The sequence below is a fragment of the Corvus moneduloides genome, chromosome 12, assembly GCF_009650955.1.
Source record: "Corvus moneduloides isolate bCorMon1 chromosome 12, bCorMon1.pri, whole genome shotgun sequence".
Classification (NCBI taxonomy): domain Eukaryota; kingdom Metazoa; phylum Chordata; class Aves; order Passeriformes; family Corvidae; genus Corvus; species Corvus moneduloides.
In genome coordinates, this window is record NC_045487.1 from 7,362,883 (window position 1) to 7,381,664 (window position 18,782).

The 18,782-nt window shown below is 51.3% G+C and overlaps 1 protein-coding gene across 8 annotated transcripts in view; it reads right to left on the minus strand.

Annotated features, from left to right (window-relative positions):
* Positions 1-585: 585 nt before the first annotated feature.
* PLEKHG4 (pleckstrin homology and RhoGEF domain containing G4) overlaps positions 586-18,782 on the minus strand; it is an 86,720-nt gene continuing 68,523 nt past the window's right edge. For 3 of the 8 annotated variants that reach the window (XM_032121423.1, XM_032121429.1, XM_032121427.1), the window contains 9 exons: positions 11,214-12,157; positions 9,129-9,378; positions 8,471-8,560; positions 7,912-8,136; positions 6,826-6,996; positions 6,130-6,346; positions 5,424-5,540; positions 5,071-5,337; positions 586-4,497 (listed from right to left, as the gene is read on the minus strand). In XM_032121423.1, coding sequence (XP_031977314.1) covers positions 4,169-4,497; positions 5,071-5,337; positions 5,424-5,540; positions 6,130-6,346; positions 6,826-6,996; positions 7,912-8,136; positions 8,471-8,560; positions 9,129-9,378; positions 11,214-12,157 — 2,610 coding nt within the window. In that variant the 3' untranslated portion in view covers positions 586-4,168. The remainder of the gene's footprint in view (positions 4,498-5,070; positions 5,338-5,423; positions 5,541-6,129; positions 6,347-6,825; positions 6,997-7,911; positions 8,137-8,470; positions 8,561-9,128; positions 9,379-11,213; positions 12,158-18,782) is intronic. The other 5 variants (XM_032121426.1, XR_004242500.1, XM_032121428.1 and 2 more) reach the window with 5 other exon arrangements.

Consider the following 18,782-nt stretch of genomic DNA (forward strand, 5'->3'; position numbering starts at 1 on the left):
TGTCTCATGGGTGTCATTGGGCAGAGTGGGATTCCTGCTTTTCAGTAGCAGACTTTATCATCACTACCCCTGGTTAGTGAAAGCAGGGGGCGGGAGAAGAAAAGAAGGGACAGAGAATGTTAGTTTTAGAAGGGCAATAGCTGGAAAAAGTATTGAAAATTCCAATTCTGACAAAGATTTCAGGGGAACACATCTGGTTTAGGAGCTTATTTATTTTGGTTGCACCCTCTCAGAAATGCATCATCTAATTTGGGATTCCTGACATGCAGCTCAGACTCTGTGGACATCAAGGTTGGCAATGGAAAGATTTCCATTTATGCCAACAAAACCAAACTTTTTTTCTCATTGTCTGGGTGGCACATATGGAATAGAGGGGAAAAAACTGTTTGTGTACTTTCCAGTGTTTAAAATGACAGGCACCATCAGCCTCACCCCGACAACCTGCTGAGTTAGGTGTGGTCAGAGAAATGTTACTGCACCCTGCCCCCAGTACTCTGAGGGGGTATTCAGACACCCCAGGGACAACTGCTCCTCTCAGCACTCCCCGTCTCCTTCTGCTGCAATCATGACACAATGCAAATAAGATTCATATAAAGAAAATAACCTTTATTAGACAAATCAATCAAACCCTGAAAAAATAGTGTCAGGTAAACAATACTGAAGATTTTTCCAGCAATTTAGAAACCTTTGAAACTGAGAAATTCCAGAAGTTTCATGTTCCTCTTGTTGCATTAGTAAGTTCTCTCCCTCCTGTGACATGAGCTATTGCTGTCTTGACAGCTCAAAAACCTTGCATTAACCCAGCAATTATCTCAAAATAGTAACTTGTAAAATATTCCCTGTATAACTTTCCCACACAAATTTGTACAAAGGTGTCAAGCTGTATTCTCTTTGCTGTCTGAAAAAAGAACAAGGTTTAAAAACATCCAGCTTATTAAAAATAAACAAGTGTTTTATATACAGTACAGGAATTTCCAAACTTGAAGGAACACTGTCTCCAGGGTGGCTGTGGGGTATAATGCCCCAGACTGCCAAGGGGAGAAAACTGCAGTTAAATAAATTACTACTCCATCTTCCTCCTCAGGCCAAATGTGGCACTTCTCTCACACCTGCAGGAGCCTGATTTACAGCTCTGTATAAACCAGGAGCAAGCAGGAGATTGGCAGCCAAGTAACTATTGTTTCCAAAAATGCTAATTTTCATTTCCTGCAAGAACAGGGGGAGGGTGTCACAGCCACGCAGTGGCCTGGGATGTTACTCATGAAAAAGCTACCTTGGAACACAGGGCTCGTTTGTCCTCCAGTTACGCTGTGTTACTTCAAACAACGTGCACTTAAGGTTCAGCATTATAATCAACCCATTATACTCAAAACCTGTTGGTCTCAAATGCCAGCACCATCCAAAGCTCTTCAAACAAACCACGACAGTGGGACTGAAGTACCAAGAGAGGGGCTGAGTCAGAGTTGAAGCAAGGAGCCAGTCCCTGGCACTCCAAAACCAGGGGCACAGTCAGGACAAAGCACACTGGAGCCTGAACTAAGCCACTGGAACATGAGCCAGCGGAGAGAGACTTGCACTAGGACAGCAGCTACAGGGGGTAAGTGGCTGAAATTAGAGCCAGGAACCTCAATGCCTCCTGAGCTCCACCAGACAGTTCCTCTTCCTCACTCCTCCTGACATCTCTGCTGGCTGCTCCAAAGCTCCTTCTCTGTGTCAGCTTCCCCACTGGCATCAGGGGAGTCTCTGCCTGGGCATCTCCCCCTCCTCTGGTGAAGGCACTGAGGATTTGCAGGTGGAGCTGGCAGTCGGTTAGAGCAGAGGTGGCACAGAGAGAGTGGCAGAGCTGACAGATGGTTATGAGAGAGATTAGCTCAGCACCAAGGCACTGGAAGAACCATCTGAAGAAACAATTCACTATAACAATGAAATTGCTTTTATTAGAATGAAAGTGTTAAGCCAAGGAAATAAATTACTGCTACAGTAGACATATTTAGAACATAAGAAAGGACGTTAAATCTTGAGCTTCAGGTCAATATAACCCTGAAACAGAAAGTTATACTACTTTTTTTAAATACCTCAATTTCTCTTCATGCCCTTCCAAAAACTTTATAAAATGTGCAGCTTACACAACAAATAGTAACAGAGTCACTTGTAATAAAAATCTGTACAATTCATAGCTTTAAAAATAATACACTTTTTTTCTCCAAACTGCTATGTTACTTATTACTTATAAATATAGGGCTAACAAGTTTTAAATGCCCAAGGTCCCATCCAACACCAAAGCTATTACATTTAGTTGACAGAAGCCTTCCTGGGACTTCCCCCCAGGCAGAGGTCAGGTTTTAGGCTGTTTGAAAGAGTCTGATTATGGGCAAAAAATATCTTCATGGATGAAGACCGTCTCCTTCTGCTGGTCAGAGGCCTGGGGTCTTCAGTGAGTTTGAAATGGCAATCAAACCTGGAACACAGCACCGTGCAATGGGTTAGACCAGCTGCACTCCCACGATGTGGCAGGATCCCACAGGTCCCTCTGTCCTGGCCAGCAGTGACTTTGCCAAACACTCGAAATCCGCTGTTTGTCAGAGGTCAATTTTGGTGGGGATAGAATGTTTTAGTGGAAGAGCCTTGCAGGAGAAGCACAGCTTCCCCCATGTGGAGATCTGCCTCTGTGCCTCAGGACTTGCCCAAAGGCTATGTGCTGCTGTCTCTGCTGCTCCTGTGGCCACTTCAAAAGTCTTGTCTGTGACCCTCCAGAAGGGGCTCTGGATCTTAAATCTGAACCTTGGCTGGTTCTGTACAGCTGGTTCTGAATTCCTGCACCTGCAGGTCACGAGCCATGGGCCTGTGTGGTGTCACACCCCACAGTGCCAAACCTATGAGCCACTCACCACCCTGTGCCTTGACCCTTCAAGCCCCAATCCTGCCTCTCTCACACTCTCTCTGCTCCCTGCCAAAAAGGAGGCTCAGCCCTAACGACAGAGAGGAAAAGGCTGAGGCAGGAGTAGGCTGGTTTGAGTGGGCCCTGACACGACATACCAAGGGCTGCCACCCATGAGCACAAGCCCTGCTTGGCTGCAAGTCCTGTCAGGGCTCACCCTCCTTGGATCAACAGCGATTTCCTCGCAGACAAGGCATCCTCCCAAAATCACTAAGTACAGGAGCAACATCTGCCAGCTCCCTCAGGACATCTTGACCATAACCTAGCAGGTTCCTCTGCCTTTGGTGAAGCACCATTTCCTTTGGAGGTTCAAAGGAAACTGTGGGATAAATTCACCCTGGGGAGAATACCATGATTCCCCAAGGCAGTTCAGAGGAACTAAGAGCAGGATTTTGGCAAACAGCCACAAGAAACAGATTAGTAGTTAGACAGGTGGGCAGCATTCAAAGGAGGAAAACAGCTCATATGAACACTCAGGAGGTGGTCAAGCCTCTACTATCTGAACGTGATTTTGCTTGTTTTGCTTCTGCAAGGCAGAAAGCATCAGACCAGCTGTTCAGAGTGTGGCTCCATGGGAGCTGCTCCTCTGTAACCAGATGAATCAGAGCCTCAGACACCAGTCAAGAACGCATGGGGAAAACTCAAAGAGAAGCTGAGGGTGAGGTTCCCCTGACTCAGAGCTACTGCCAAACCTGACCAGCACTCAGAGCTGCTGGAGAAACTCCTGCAGGGGCTACTTACAACAACTCCACTTCCTGAGGCAGGGCCGAGGGGCTCACACTATTCTTGAGGGAGTTATGGTGACCTGGCCTGCTTTCTGCAGAAGAGAGAAGCCAGCATTAGTACAGGGTTAGAGGACAACAGCAATAGGACACGATCTAGTGGGAAGGGAAGCAGCTGAGAACTCTCAGGAACACACTGACATCTCAGAGCAACAGGCTCCCACTCCTCCATCTCATTGCTCCCCAAAAAAGGCCAAAACCTCCCAGGAAAGGAGCTTGGCAGCATCTGCAGCAGAGCTCCAGCCATTCCAGGAGGTTATGTATGTACCCAGGCCACGGCAGCATTATAGCTCCTGTTTGTGCAGCAACCCCTCCCTGTGCAGCCTCCAGCACTACAGGTCCTTTCCAGCTCATCTCCTCAGGGATCTTGGCCACCACGGGGGTGGCTCCTGCACCAGAGGGGCTCTTGCCCACCCCAGAGGGGGCAAGGCTCTGCAAGAGGAAAATGTCACTTCCCCACAGTGACCCCAAACCCAAAAGCAGCATCTTCGGTCCCCCTGTGAGAGGCAGTGGCTTGAACTGGAGAGGCAGTTGCAGGAACAGGCAAAGTGAAGAGAGTGTTTTGGCTGCTTGCACTTACTGCAGAAATGTACTGGCTGTTTGTGAACCTGGGTCTGCCCTCCATGGCAGAGCTGTGTTGTGGGCCCACGGGCATGTAGGGGGGCGAGCTCATGTCTTCACAGAAGCTTTCTTGTGGGACGTTGGAGACACAGCCACTGTCGGAGCCGCTGGAGCCAGTGGCTGACATGCAGTGTGATGACTCTGAGCTCTCTGTTGCTGGGGAAAGAAAGGAAGGTCACTCTGATAACCATGACTTTGGGCTGCATTTAAGCTGTGCCACATACACTTCATAATGTACCTGTCTGCAAAGGCACTGGCCACACAAGCCCATAGGTCAGCCACAATCCTGTCTGGGCCTCTTTAAGGCCACAGACAACAAATCAACACCAACACCAAGCCTGCCATGGGTATGGCTGCAGCTCAGCAGGTACTTTTTAACCCCTGCATTTGAGCGAATTTCCCCCATGGAAGCTGACACAAAGCTGGCATGGAAGGGCAGGGCCCTCATGCCCTGGTGTGGGTAGGAGACAGGGACTGCTATGACCCCAGAGAGTCTGGTCTGACCAAACAGCACAAAACAAGGTGTGGGAATGAGCCCACATATCCCAGGTGCTGCAGAACAGCACCACATATCCCAGGTGCTGCAGAACAGCCCTCATGCCCTGGTGTGGGTAGGAGACAGGGACTGCTATGACCCCAGAGAGTCTGGTCTGACCAAACAGCACAGAACAAGGTGTGGGAATGAGCCCACATATCCCAGGTGCTGCAGAACAGTGGGGCCATACGTACTCAGTGAGGGCTGGCTGCTGGTCTCGTGCTCCAGCTCATCTTCCTCAATACAAGTGCCAATGTCAAAGGGGCGTCTGGGGGCCAGGACTCCTGGCAGTAGAGTCTGGTCAAGGTACATGTGGAGGTTGAGGGGCCCCAGCAGGGAGGAGGAGGAGGAAGGAGTGTAGGCAGTGGGGGTGCTGCCGGTGGAGAGCTGCATCTGTGTCCTCTTGAAGGGGTTGGAATGGTCAAACAGAGACACTGCAATTGATGCTCTGGTCCTGGCACCTGCCAGAAAGCATACAAAAAACTCCCTGAGAACCAGTCCTGCCTCACTCTCACAGAGCAAGGGGGAAGGCACAGCTGTCACCTACCTCTGCCTTTCATGATGTAATCGATAGCACGGTCACTGATAGCTGCCTCACTGGGTTTGATATCCAGGAAGGGCTTGTTACCCACACCCATGGAGACCATCTCCTGCATACGGATTTCTGGAGAAGAAGAGACCCACAGCCACATTGTGAGGTTGACCTGACCCAACCCTCCCCACAGGCATTATTCAGCCACAGATTAGAGCACTCCTGGGCCAGGCTGTTTCTGAACTGCTGAGATTAGATCTATTCTCCCCTTGCTCCCCTCCCCAGTGCTGTGGAGTCTCCAAGAACAAGCAATCATGCCCTGTTCTGGCCAAGTAGCTCAGTGCCATGCCACCTACTACAGTCCTGCCAAGCGGGAAGCCTGCGGGGCACAGGAGGGATTTGGCCAGCATGATTCAGTAGTGAGCTTCAGTAGTGGCCTAGATCACAGGGAGACCAGCAAGTCTTTCAGGAGCACAGCCTGTGCTTGCAGGACAGGGAACCCTGAGTGTGGATCTCCTGTTTCTCTCATGGAGAACAGGTGGGTGTCTAAAGTCATACAGAGTTGCCTGGGGATGAGGGGCAGGGAAGGGACATGCCCAGCCAAGCCCAGCACATGCTCCTGAGGCTGCATGCTGGCACACAGTTGCTTGCTGCACAGAGCTGCCTGGTAACAGCATCCGAACCTACTCAGGACAGCATGAGCTGAACAGGGCTCCCGCACCTTTTGCGGCACAGAAGGAATTCCAGGAAGGAATCAGACCTTTATTACGGGCTGCCTGCTGCCACAAGATCTTGGCAATGTCACGGGTCCAGGCCTGCTTAGTCTCAGCTGAGCTGGCCTGGAGGATGTAGGTGTCGCTGGATTTCCGCCTTCGGAACCAGATCTCAAAGCGCAGGCCACTGTCTCCAGAGTTCTCCGTCAGACCAATGTCTGCAGTCTGTGAGGAACAGGAAAAGCAAAGCATCAACCAGACTGCATCAGGAGCAGAAGGAGTAAACTGTTTGAACCTTGTGCTACAGCTATCCCCAGCCTGGCAGACCTAACAAGGAGGAGTCTGAGGGTCTGGACAGGAGCAGGTATGTCCTGGGCACAGCTGAGCACAAAAAGCTCAGGCAATTCCCACTGCTTCAGACAGAATTAGCACCACTTCCCTAGCACGTACACATCACGTTTCCCCCACACTCCCCAGCCCTCAGAAAATGCTGGCCCCACATCTCACAGCACAGAAAGGGCCTAGGCATTAATGTGTGAAGTATTCCCTTCTGGCTTCACTGCATGGTTTGGAGGAGGCTTAGAAGTGGTGGGAGCAGCTCTTCTGCTGAAGGTGCTCCTGCTTGCCATTTCAGAGGCACGCACCGCGGGGAAACCAGCCATGGACACCTCCCACACAAGAGGGCGCTGCAGGGCTGCCCTTACCTTGAAGGAGCGCTTGTAGATGTACACATCAAAGCCACCCTCGATCCTCTTGGGCTTGCTAAAGAGGATGAGGTCCTCAAAGAGGAAGACGTGTCGCTGGCACTTCCTGCGGCCCAGCCAGATGGTGAACTCGTCCTGCCGCACCAGCTGCCCCTGCTCCTTCAGGTTTACCTGGGCACAGAGGACATCCTTGTAAAGACTCCATCAGTAGTAGACTCCATCCAGGCAGTCCTAGACCTGGACTTGGAGAACGGGGTCCCATATGGCTGTAGCCCAGGTGGTGAAGAAGTGGCAGCTACCTGACATCTTAAGAGGGCTCCTGAAGAAGTCAGGCTGCATGGCATTGCTAGAGACCACATCAGGCTGAAACAGCTGGCTCCAAACTCAGGGGAGAGCTGGACCTTTCTCCTAGGCATAACCCATAGATGACCCTCTTCTGTCACCCTGTGCAGATGTGTGACAAACCTCTGGGGTGGCAACTGCAGGCACCAGCCAGAGCTTTCTCTCGGGGAGGAAATGAGTTCCATCCACTGCCAGGAGCCCATCTGGGTCAGAAGGCCAGATCCTCAGTTCTTCCTGACCCAGACTGATCCTACTCCACCCTGAGCCCTGAGGTTTCTCCTTCCAGTGCTCCACTTTGCATGCCTCTCCAAGTCCCACCTAGATGATTTTGCCCTACCCCTGGCATTGGCATCAGTTTGAATTCTTACAATCTGCCTGATCCTCTTTTCACCAGCTCAAAAGATGAAAGCTCCAAAGCAGCCTACAGGATGCCATCTGCAAGGGCTGCCAGGCTACCTCCCATCACTGGTAAGCATCTGGGAGCATGTTTATGAGAAACAGCTCACCCAGCTAAGGTAGCAGCACCCAGGCTCTCCATCCTAGGAAATCAAGGAGACCTCCAGGCCCCACCATTCCCTTGCCCCATGCCTCAGCAGTCCTGCTTTACTGTACTGGCAGACAGCATTCTGATCACTGGGGAAACCTGAGGGGAGGCTCACCGTACAATCTAAATACCCCAGGTCTAGAGAAGGGGGGAATAAGTGTGGTTCTGTTCCCCAGGCAGGGGAAGACACTGGAACGTACGTCACAGTCACGGATGGCATCCATGGCCAGCAGGTCATTTCCATGCCGGAGCTGAAACTTCACCATCTCCTCAGCTGCGCGGAGATAGCCCAGCTCCTGCTCTTGTGCCTCGCTGCACTCCTTGATCAGGTCCTTCAGGAGTAGGGCGTATTTGCTCATCCGCTGGATGGGTTTCAGCAGGTAGGAGGCCAGGTCCATCTTATCCCCCAGCTGCACCTGCTTGAACTGAGAAATGCAACAAGAGTGAAGGCAGCAGCTTCACCGAGGAGCACCCTGGGCCCCCAGGCAAGCACTGACACCTCTCTTGACTGGGGTACTCAGGGAAAATGAGTATTCTTGGGGAAATGCAAGGCCACAGGACCAAAGCTTCTGTGTGCTGGGTTCCTTTCCCAAGCCCTTGCTGCACCTCTGCCCTGTCCCTTCCATACAGCTGTGCAGAGAGTCATGCCAGGAAAGCAGAGGCAGCACTGAGCCTGCCTTAGGCAGGGAAGTTGACTTTGCTTAAACAGATCAGTGACCAAATACACTGAGCAGTCCTGATAGAGGCAGTGGAACTTACCTTGAAGAAGGTATTCCCATGGCTTGCCAGCAGCGAGTCTGACTTCGGCTTGTTCTTGCTATACAGCGCATACATTCCAAACTGGTCTTTCTGCAGAAGAGATCCATCCTCGTGTAAGACCCATGCACCCAGGACACGGTGACAGCCATGACCCCAGTAGGTTACTCTAGTACTTCTGCCTCTCCCAGGCTGCACCAGAGCCTCCTCTGATATCAGGAATAACTTTGCTTCAAGCTCACTAAGAGCCACGGAATGTTCTTGTCTTCCTACTCCTAGAGTAGCTAGGACTTCCTGATTCATTGTCCTGCTACCCCTAGCCCCTTCCATACCCCTATAGTCACCTGGTACCATTCACACCAGGTAGGAGCAAACATGCATGGGGCAGCTGACCTTAAGACCTATGTCCCTGTGCTTCTGCCCAGCAGCCCTTTTCACCCACAGCTGGTCTGTACCTCTCCACTCACTGAAGTCATTCCCACTCACACCACAGACAGAAAACAGGTAAGGGATGTCCCTGGAGAAGCAGATGGGCTTTAAGAAGCAGACATTTTGTTTCTCTGGCAGGGTCTCTCGGTAGCAAAGCACAACAGGAAAGGTACAGAAACCAAGCTCATGTCTGGAAGAGCCCGACCCCAGGGGCAAGGTGCTGATGCCTTACGTGTCGCAGGAAGCAGTGGCTGACCCTCAGTGGGTGGTTGCAGCAGCTCTCAAGCTCTCGCAGGAAGTATTGGCTGTGGAAGTCATAGAGTTTCTCCAGGTTTCCAAAAATGACGCTGCGCTTCCCACGCAGGTCCTGGGGGAGGTCGAGGCGCTCCATCTCAGGGAAGTAGCTGTCGATGATGTAGCAAAGCGACCGCACATATTCCCGCTCCGTGGTTACCATCTCATCAATGATGTGCCGCAGTTTGCTGCAACAGGAAACACTCAGCCTTGAAGGACCTCGGCTGCAGCTGGGCTACAGCACCCAGAGTGCCTGCAAAGCACTGGACTATCCCTACAGAAGTGCTCTCCAAAACCAGCATGGAAATGAGATTATCCCTTAGCATGGTTGAAGCTCAGATACACAACTGTCCATGATAGCTCTGACCCTGAGCACTGACAGGACTCAAGGGAACAGCATGAAGCTGTGTCAGGGGAGGTTTAGGCTGAGGCTATTAGGAATAGGTTCTTCACCCAGAGAGAGGGTGATTAGGCACTTGAACAGGCTCCCCAGAGAAGCGGTCATGGCACCAGGCCTGTCAGAGCTCAAGAAACATTTGGACAAGGCTCCTGAGCACAGGGTGTGATTCTTGGGGTAGTCCAATGCAGAGTCAGAAGTTGGATCAATTATCCTTTTGGGTCTCCCTTCCAACTCAGGATATTCTGTGGTTCTGAGGATTCAGGAAGAGTACCCAGCCCCTGCTCTGGACACAATGGGCTGCTCCGCAGATGGCTGCTCTCCTGAAACAACACTGACAGCAGAAGTCACAGTAACTTCTGTGAGGAGTCAGCCTGATGACTGGAGACTGTGGGAAGCAATGTTAACCCTGGGAGAACAATAGCTCTAGACCTAGGTGCTGTTGGGCTTGCCCTAGTAAAAGTGAGAGAGAAACTGAAGCGTCCTAACACTTCATCAGTGAACAGCAGTTCCTAGCACAGGCTGCTCTCACATATCCCAAAGGATGCCTCATAGTTACTCCAGGTTTCCACTGTGAGGCAGTGTAGCACCAAACATAACTATTTCAATGTGTCCTTGCCTTCCCTGCCTTTCAGCTTTCCCTCAAGTCAACTCCTCTGGCTGTTCAGAGAACACAGCAGAGGGACTGCCTCAGCACCCATGGACACGGCAGGCCTGCTGCGTTGCTCCCCTGAGAAGCAAAGTGGTCAGCCCACTATGTGCTGGTGCACATTCCCTGCCATGAGCTTTTCTGGGTATCCCTAGGGTATCAGAGCCCCCTTCCAGAAGATTTCACTGTCCCCAGCCATTTCATGCGAGTAGTAACGGTGGTCCCCCAGCATCCAGCACTCTTTTCTCATCTCTGCCATTAATTTTTTACTTTTACTTTAATCTTTTCCAGTGAGAGCAATTGAAAGACCTGCCTGGAGACCCCTTGTCAAGAACAGCTCGTACCCCTGGGCTCTCCAAAGCCTAGGCACACATTGTAGTATGACAACAAAGTCGAGATTCTCAAGGACAGAGAAGGAAAACAGCACCAATGCCAGCTGTTGGACACCCAGAGATTTCAGCCCCAAAGCACAAATACAAACACCCTCTTACCTGTGAAGCTTCTGTCACAAGGTGCTGGAAGTGCCTCCCTACCAGTCTGGGTACAGCACTCCCAGAAGTGTGGGGGACGATGCCCTGTGCTTCTGCTCTCCCACTGCACCTGTACCCCTGGCTTTTTTAGATCCCTGAATACTGTTTCTGCAATCCCTCATCCTCCAATGCTAGCGATGTTCAGAGACTCCCTCTCCTGTCTGGGAACCGAACTTTCCCCTCTTAGAGGAATCACATTGTGAGGGGAAGAGCCACAAATCCCATTTCTCTGTCTCCCCACCAAGGAAGGTGCCAGATTATGTGGGGACATCCCTGTGGGCTCATTTAGCACCACACACACATATGCAGGGAAGCTGGAGCTACATCTCCATCTATCTGCCCTGTAACCAGTGCCAAAGTAACCAGCACTACAGAGCTCCACTAATCTCTGCTGGCTGCCTTTTCACCACCCTGAGAAACGGAGCACCAAATGTCACTGCCACTTACCTGCCCCAGCTCTTGGCTTCCGACCCGGAGAGGCAGCCCCTCTGTCCCTCCAGCAGGCAGTCTGCAGCCCAGCTGCTCACAGCTGGCTGCCGCAGCGCGAACGTCCTGTCCACCAGCTCAGTGCTGCTCACCTCCAGCCCCTTAATGAACACACCGGTGTTGCCATATCTGGCCGGCTCGCTCCTCTGGCAGCTTGACCACAGGCTCTCACCACAAGGCAGGTCAAAGCTCTGGGCCTTCCTGAGCACCTTCCTGGAAGGCAGCTTCCCAGGGACTGGAGTGGATGCAGAAGGCTGCTTCATCTCTGGGATTTCTAATATGCTGTCCAGGTTTGGCTTTTCTTCAGGCAGTGTTGGAGACTTACAGGCCCTGATGGCGAAAGAAATTCTGCTTGAGTGAGGACCAGGGCTGAGAGCAGCCTGGCAGGCAAATTCTTCCCCAGCATCGACATCGCCAGGGCAGCTCAGGGAGAGTGAGGGAGCTTTCTCCTTAGCCCACTCCAGAGAGCTGTTGGTTCTGTTGTAGCCATGGGATACGCTGTGAGTCCTGTCCCAGTGGGACCTGGAGGCAGCTCCCTCAGAGTGCCTCCGGTGGGACAGAGTGCCAGTCCCGCTGCCAGCCTGGGGCTGCTCCCCGACAGCTGGGCTGCGGTCTGACAGCAGAGACTTCCTTGTTTTCAAGGCCGCTTCGAGTTTCTTTTCAAAAACCAGCTTGGTCTCCTGGCATTTAGACCATGCAAATTTCCACTGCTTGAGCCCCTTGTCACTCTTCAGCTCACAGGCCAGCTCCTTCATCTCTTGGAATCGGGCAGTACTGATGTCTGGGTGCTGCCCCTTGTAACTCTCCAGGCACTTGATCACATCTGCACAGTGCTCAGCAGAGCTGCAGTCCTCCATGCTGATACAGGCAAGGTGTCGCATCCCTTCCAAGGCCCACTCGTATGCCTGCACAGCAAGAATAAAAAGCAACAGCCAGTCAGAGGGACTCAGTGAAGAATAACCCTCATTTGGTGCCTGAAGACAAGAGAAAGCATCAGTGTCTGGCCACCACAGTTCCTTGAGTGTGGAGAGTCGGGGGGGCTGCTATTGTCAATGGGGCTTAACAATTCAGCAAAACAAACAGCCCCTTATGCAAAGGGCTTCAGCTGTGTTGGCTGCTCTGTCACAGCCCCACCTCCCTGCCAGGTCCCTTCGAGCTGGCACCCACACTGCTGGGCACATTTGTCCTCTCTGGGTAGTGGGGCCCAGGGAAAGCTGCTGCTAAGACTGTAGGAATTCACACCTCAGTGTGGCCCTGCTCAGTCTAAAACCTGGAACTCTCCCTCCTCCTTTGCCCAGCCACTTTCAGCACTGTCATGCAGGACAAGGTCAAGGGGGCACCAGTAAGCTGCAGGCAACGGGACTGCTGCTCTCTACACTGTTTTCCTGGAGCTGACAGCACACAGAAGCCTGGAGCTTCACCACAGCTGGGCTGTATGGATCACCCCAAATGCTCTGACCCACCCTTGCAGCAAGAAGGAATCTGAGACCATGCAGCCTGTGCATCTTCTGTGCCTGCTGGCAGCTTGTGCTGTGCTCTGCCTGCCTGCCTGGCTCTGCTTGCCACTGCACTACATGCTCGTGCTGGTTAGTCAAATACTGAGCTCAGCAGTTTATTTCTAATACTCCAGGAATGCTGGAAGCAGCTTCATGGGGCTTCACTCTAGCAGTGGTGCATGTGCTGGCCTTGCTAAAACAGTTCTGCCACATCAGTCAACCAAGAGAAGTGGGACAAAATGTGGTCCAGTGACAAATACAAGGGAAGAGTGAGTGCCTTATCATCATGGAAGAAATGGAGCTCAGCACCAAGACCTGTCTGTCATCGATCAAAAGCAGAAGAAAGGCAAGCATCTGACTTAGGCTCATAAGCCACTATTTTCTCTATAAAGCAGAGATGGTAAGATTTAATGACAGCATAAATATGACCAGCGGCCATAGTCCTGGCCAGGGAACTTTACTGCTCATCAGTGAACACACAGGGTTGTTTGTTGAAATCAGATGCAAAGGTGGGGAAAACACTCAGGACAGGGCTGCCTGTCATCTTCTGCCTACTGCCCAGCATCAGTCGAAGTGCAGAAACACCACTGGCTGCCCTGAAGCAAGCCAGACCATCTCTAGAACTTAACCTGTCAGGCCCTGTGTACCTGTAGAGAAACAACACGCATATTTAGCGCCAGGAACAAAGTGACCAGCTTTTCCATTTCCTGAGCAGCCTCACTGTAGCAACCTTCACTCAGAGAGCTTAAATCACTTACTTTTATGCAGCTTTAGACACCAAGAAAATCCACCCAAGCTTTATGCAAGCGGACATTACATCCCCATCAGGGATACGGTGGCCAAAGAGATCAGGTGCCAGGCTCACTCTCTGCTGGTGACAGAGACAGGCAGGGCAGAAGGTACTTCATTCTCGTGATGTTCAGTCCCTGGATGGGGAAGGCTATGACAGCCAAGCGGTGCTGTTTGTAGGAGAGCTGAATGCTAGCACAGCCTGCAGCCTGAGCAGAGTCACTCTAGGGACAGATTCCACAAGAGCTCCCACAGCCGTCCACATTCTCTTTTGAGCTGCAGCTGCGTGGTGTGCGTGCAGCCAGCCCCATTACTCACGCGGAGCAAGGAGCTGCTTCAGAAACACCAGCGTCTGCTCAGGGAAAACACTTCTCAGCCCCACACAACTGCAGCACGGGACAACCAAAAGAGCAATAGCCCCCCTTTCCTCCCATCACCCTGCCTAGAGCAGCAACAGGCCCCTGACCTGCCTCTCTCTTGATCCAGGCTTTATGCTCTAGACTTGCCCACTGCTGGGGGCCAGGAGGGGTGTGCAGAGGCAGAGGCCATGTCAGATTCTGGTGAGAATCCTCATTTATCTGCGATGCAGAGGTTCTTCTATTCTCTGGAGATGGGAGCATTTCAAGGCGAGGTGAATCACTGAGTGCAGCGGAGCCCAGCAGATCTGCACAGCAGTGACAGATGGTGTATTCTGCTGAGGGGTTTTGAGCTGCCCCCTCCAGCTGTACGCAAACCAACACCAGCCCCTTCCAGCTCTGCCCCAAGCAAGGCTTGTCCATCCGTCTCAGCTAAGAAAGGGCACATCTCACCTCTCCAGCTGTGGAGGTCAATGGCTGATCCTCACTGAAGGCTGCATGCTGGCTGCCTTTTGCTCAGTGATGGGAAAAGCTGAGCTCAAAAGGCACCCGGGGTTGTCAAAGAGGGTGCTGAGAGCAATGTGCAGGAGAGAGACAGCCAACAGGCCTGCCTGGACTTTATAGGAACCAGTCAGGAAGGCAGCTGCCCTGTGAAGGCCTTATCTAAGGTTGGGGTACTCACTTTCATGCACAGATGGGAGAGAGAGAAAACAGACTTTTTTTATTCCTTGGAAACTCTGCAGATCTGCATGCCATTACTGTGAGGAGGCATCAGGGCTGCAAACCATACAGGGCGGCAGCCCCACCACCTCTCATCTTCATATAGTCTCTGTCTGTTCCTGGCAAGGACTCCAGGACTAAGCAGAAATGGCTCTCAATCTCAATGGTATTTCCTTCCATCCCCAAAGCCTGATGCAGGCCAGCAACAGCTCAGCTTTGTTCCCTGCACAATGGAGCAGCCCTCCACACCCTGCAGCTTGCTTGGTAACATGCTAAGTGACCACCAAGGCTTTCTGCAGTCACATCATCTGCTTCAACTGCCCCTTTTTGCACATAAATGGCAGTCTTCTCCAGGGACCAAGTGTGCCCCCATCCTCATGCAGGCAGGGGTATTGCTGTCATCTGTCACCCCCAGTAAGGTTGCAAACAACACTCAGCCAAGCCAGGATATGGCCCTCTGGATGAGGGGCTTTTGGGGAGTAGGCAGCCCTACAGCTTCCCTGCAGAGCTCCAAGAGCTGCTCAGATAAAAGGAGGCACCTGTGTGCAGGGAAGCTGAAATCTTCCCAACCATGTCTGGAACCGGGCAGGAAGAAGCCTGTACCTCAGCTTTTGATCTTTACAGGCAAGTCGTTACTGAAACTCTCAATTACAGGATTAAAGACAAACATGCTTCCTGCATATGCAGGACTGGCCTATCCTGCAACAGGCATCAGCAACAGGTTGGTCCTGCCAGGCTGCCCGGGAGAGGCCTGGGCTCTCAAGGACCTGCCATGCTGTAAGGAAAAGCCAGGGACTTCACTAGATTATGGTGCAACCCTCAAGCCCATCATCCTCTGTCGGTCCCTGATCATTTCACCATGGACAAGGCTTGCAGCACATCGTGGACAGGAGCTCCTGGAGTCTGTTGGGTTTTGCACCACTCAAGTACCATCTGCAAACACAGGTCCAGAGAAGTTGCTCAGCCCTGGCTCAGGGCACACTGCCAGCACTGAAAGCCTTCCAGGAGTCCTAGATCCTCACCTGAGCCACCACTCAGAAATTATACCTATCCAACCCAAACCTATCACAAACCTATCAGATTCCTTGCATACTCGAGGTTAAGTGACCTCTAAGACACCTTCTGGTGTCAAAACAGGGAGCAGACACTGTGCATCTCAGACATATGCCAGAAGGGGCAATTTCAGGGGGGGTTGCCTTTGTCCAAACCTCTTTCATCCTTTCCTGTGGGGAGATGACTGTAACTATATTTTTCTTGACAAATAGGAAACAGTGTCTGAAGAGGCAGAGCTAGGCAGATCAACTTTCTGCAGAAGAAAAATGCACCTGGGTGGGTGACTAACTCTACTGTGAGAAGGTTTCATTTGCAATCTCAAGTGACTGCACAGTGCAACTGAGACGGGTGATGAAAAGTCAAGACTGGTCCTGGTGGGAGCAGCAATACAGGGAGGGATGGAATCATGGTTGTGGGTATGATGACTGAAGCACAGCAACAAGACAGACCAAGTTTCTCACTCTTCTGCAGGGATGTCCCAGGACTGCAAGCCTCCATCTCCCTTGCTCTCTACAGTTCAGAGAGGGGGAAGCAGCACAACAGCTGGCAACACTGCCAAGGACAGCAAAAAAGAAACTAACAATATCAAGCCCTGATCCAGCTTGATGCAGCTCCTGCTTCCAGGCTGTGCTCCACTCTGCTGTTTCTCAGTGAGACACAACTGACTGTAGGTCTCTGTGGCAAGAAACTGCACAGCCCCCCATTTAACCAGACCTCCTCTCAGCACTGCTGTGCTCATTTTAAGTGCCCTTAACTTCAGCTGTGAGCTTTAAGAGGAAAATGAGGTTAGCTTGCAGCAAAGGAGACAAAACCGGTGCAGCCAGGAAAGTGAAAAGCATCACAGGTAGCGTTGTGAACTAAACAAAGCACTTCCCAACAGTTATGGAGGGTGTCACACAGGCTCTGAGTCCTGCAGCTGCCCTGCTCTGCCGGCCACCCACAGCCTTGGTACTGAAGCCTGCAGAGCTCACTGTTTGCAGCACTCCCTACTCATGAGTAAAGAGTGACAGGGACTCACCAGAGCACCATTCCAAAGTAAATGCACCTCTCTTGCAAGAGACTGCTACTGTCATTACAGATGCTCATTTGGGCTTACTCCCTCTTAAGTCCAACATGACTTTAGGTTGCTTTGAGAAGTGACTCCTGCTCACAACACTGGTATGTCCCCTGCCACAAGCTGCTGCATGCACACAGCAGGGACCGATGGCTGGAGACTGCCTTATATGCTGACAGTTCAGAAGGACCGCGATAAAAAAGCCATTTTTACAACAAAATACATCGAAAGCAAAACTGCCCAGGCTAAAACCTTACTTACCACAAGAACTTGTCAGCTGACAAATGGTGACAAGCCTGTTTCTCTGCTAACTCAGAGACCAAGCAGCTACAGCAAAAAGTGGTTGGCTCACCACTCACTTGGATCTGCTTTAGGCTTTCCTCAGGCTCCCACCTACCAATACTAACAGCACCCATGAAGAAAGGAGCAGGGAAAGAGCAAGACTTCAGGAGCTGCAGGTGTTCCCTTGGCAAGTCTATGTGTGGGTTAAAAACAGACACCATCCTACCTTCCCATCTGTCCAGAGGGAGTCCATACCCTGGCTGTGCCCAGCTCTGTGCTGTACATTATCATCCCCTACGACCAGACTGAGGCAGGGCCACTGCTCCCATGTATCATCTCAGCTCTGGTTATTCACAAGCAAATGCTGCTAGCCTAAATACCAGATTGGGGGGCCCTGGTAACCAGAGACGAGGCAGAGGGGGAAGGGGCTGCGCTTCACACGAAAGCTACTGAAGTGTGCAGAGAACACTCTGACTGGGCACAAGCCAGATACCCTTTCACAGTGCAAAAAAACAGGGAGGGAAACCATCCCAACTGACCCCAAATTCAAGCAAAATGCAAAGTAAATCACTACCCAACATATAAGAGCTATGGAGGAAACACTGATGCCTCCTAGACATTGTGATGTTTTTTTCACATCTGTAAGAGCCAAAGCCCCTGCTCACTTCTACTAAGACCTGTGGCTCCATAAGCAAGCAGCTCCACTTGGACACAAGAAACCATGTAATTTCAGAGCAAAAGCATTTCAGCAAAGCCACCAAGTTAGAAGTAATCCCTTCACTATGCAGAGGATCACTGTTACTCTCTTGCCCCTCTGTAGACTTTTCTAAACTGCATCTGCAGCCCTGCCTGCGATTCATTAGCAGCACAAACCAAACTAATCAAGACTGTGTCCTACATAGGATGTAGCTGGTAAAAGCTCAGCTTTAAACACAAAGAAAAGGACTCACGTTCTTGAAATGAAGAGCTAAACCATTTCTGAGTTGCTGTGTAGCTCACAGAGCCTTCCCTCCTCTCCAAGGGAGAACACACCACAGAAATCATCAGTTTGCCTAAAACTCGCTGCTAAAGAAAATAAACTTTAAATCCTGTATTTGCATTTCTGCCAGTTACCAAGTACCAGCTGCTGTAAAAACACTGTGGGAGGGCAAAGGATCATAGAGGAGCACAAACTACAAACTCCTTGGATTTAAGCATAAGAAAGGAGAATAAGCAGATACCCACAGCTGAGCAGTAAAGAACAAGGGGTCAGGGAAGCAGCACCTGTCAGGGTTGGTCTGGGCATGCCACAGTCCACGTACCATCAAAGGCTGCTCCTTAGAACAATGTGCTTGGACATCCTTTTGCAGCAGCACTCTTGAGCAGAGCTCAAAAATCCCTTCATTTGCCCTCCAGGCAGCCAGGCATGACAAATTCAGGAGAGCCTAATTACAGGAGAATATAATTGGCTAAAATAAGATTGCACATGATTTCTGCTCTCTTGACGACAGCACGAGGACCCAAAGGGCAAATGTGGCTCGTTGTACTGGAGCTGTCGTGCAGGACGAGTGCTTGCCCTTCTTTTCTCTGCTGCCACTGCCAGGCAGTACCTAGGGGTGTCCATTAGAAACAGGGTGACTCACCTGGTGAATCACGAGCAGCTACAATAACCCCTGCTTCAGAGCAACTCAGAGATACCACAAGAGCAGCCTGTGCCAGTTTCACCAGGAATCTGTGTACAGACACACATGTATATATGACACGCATGCATATGTTTACATGTGTATGTATAAAATTACTC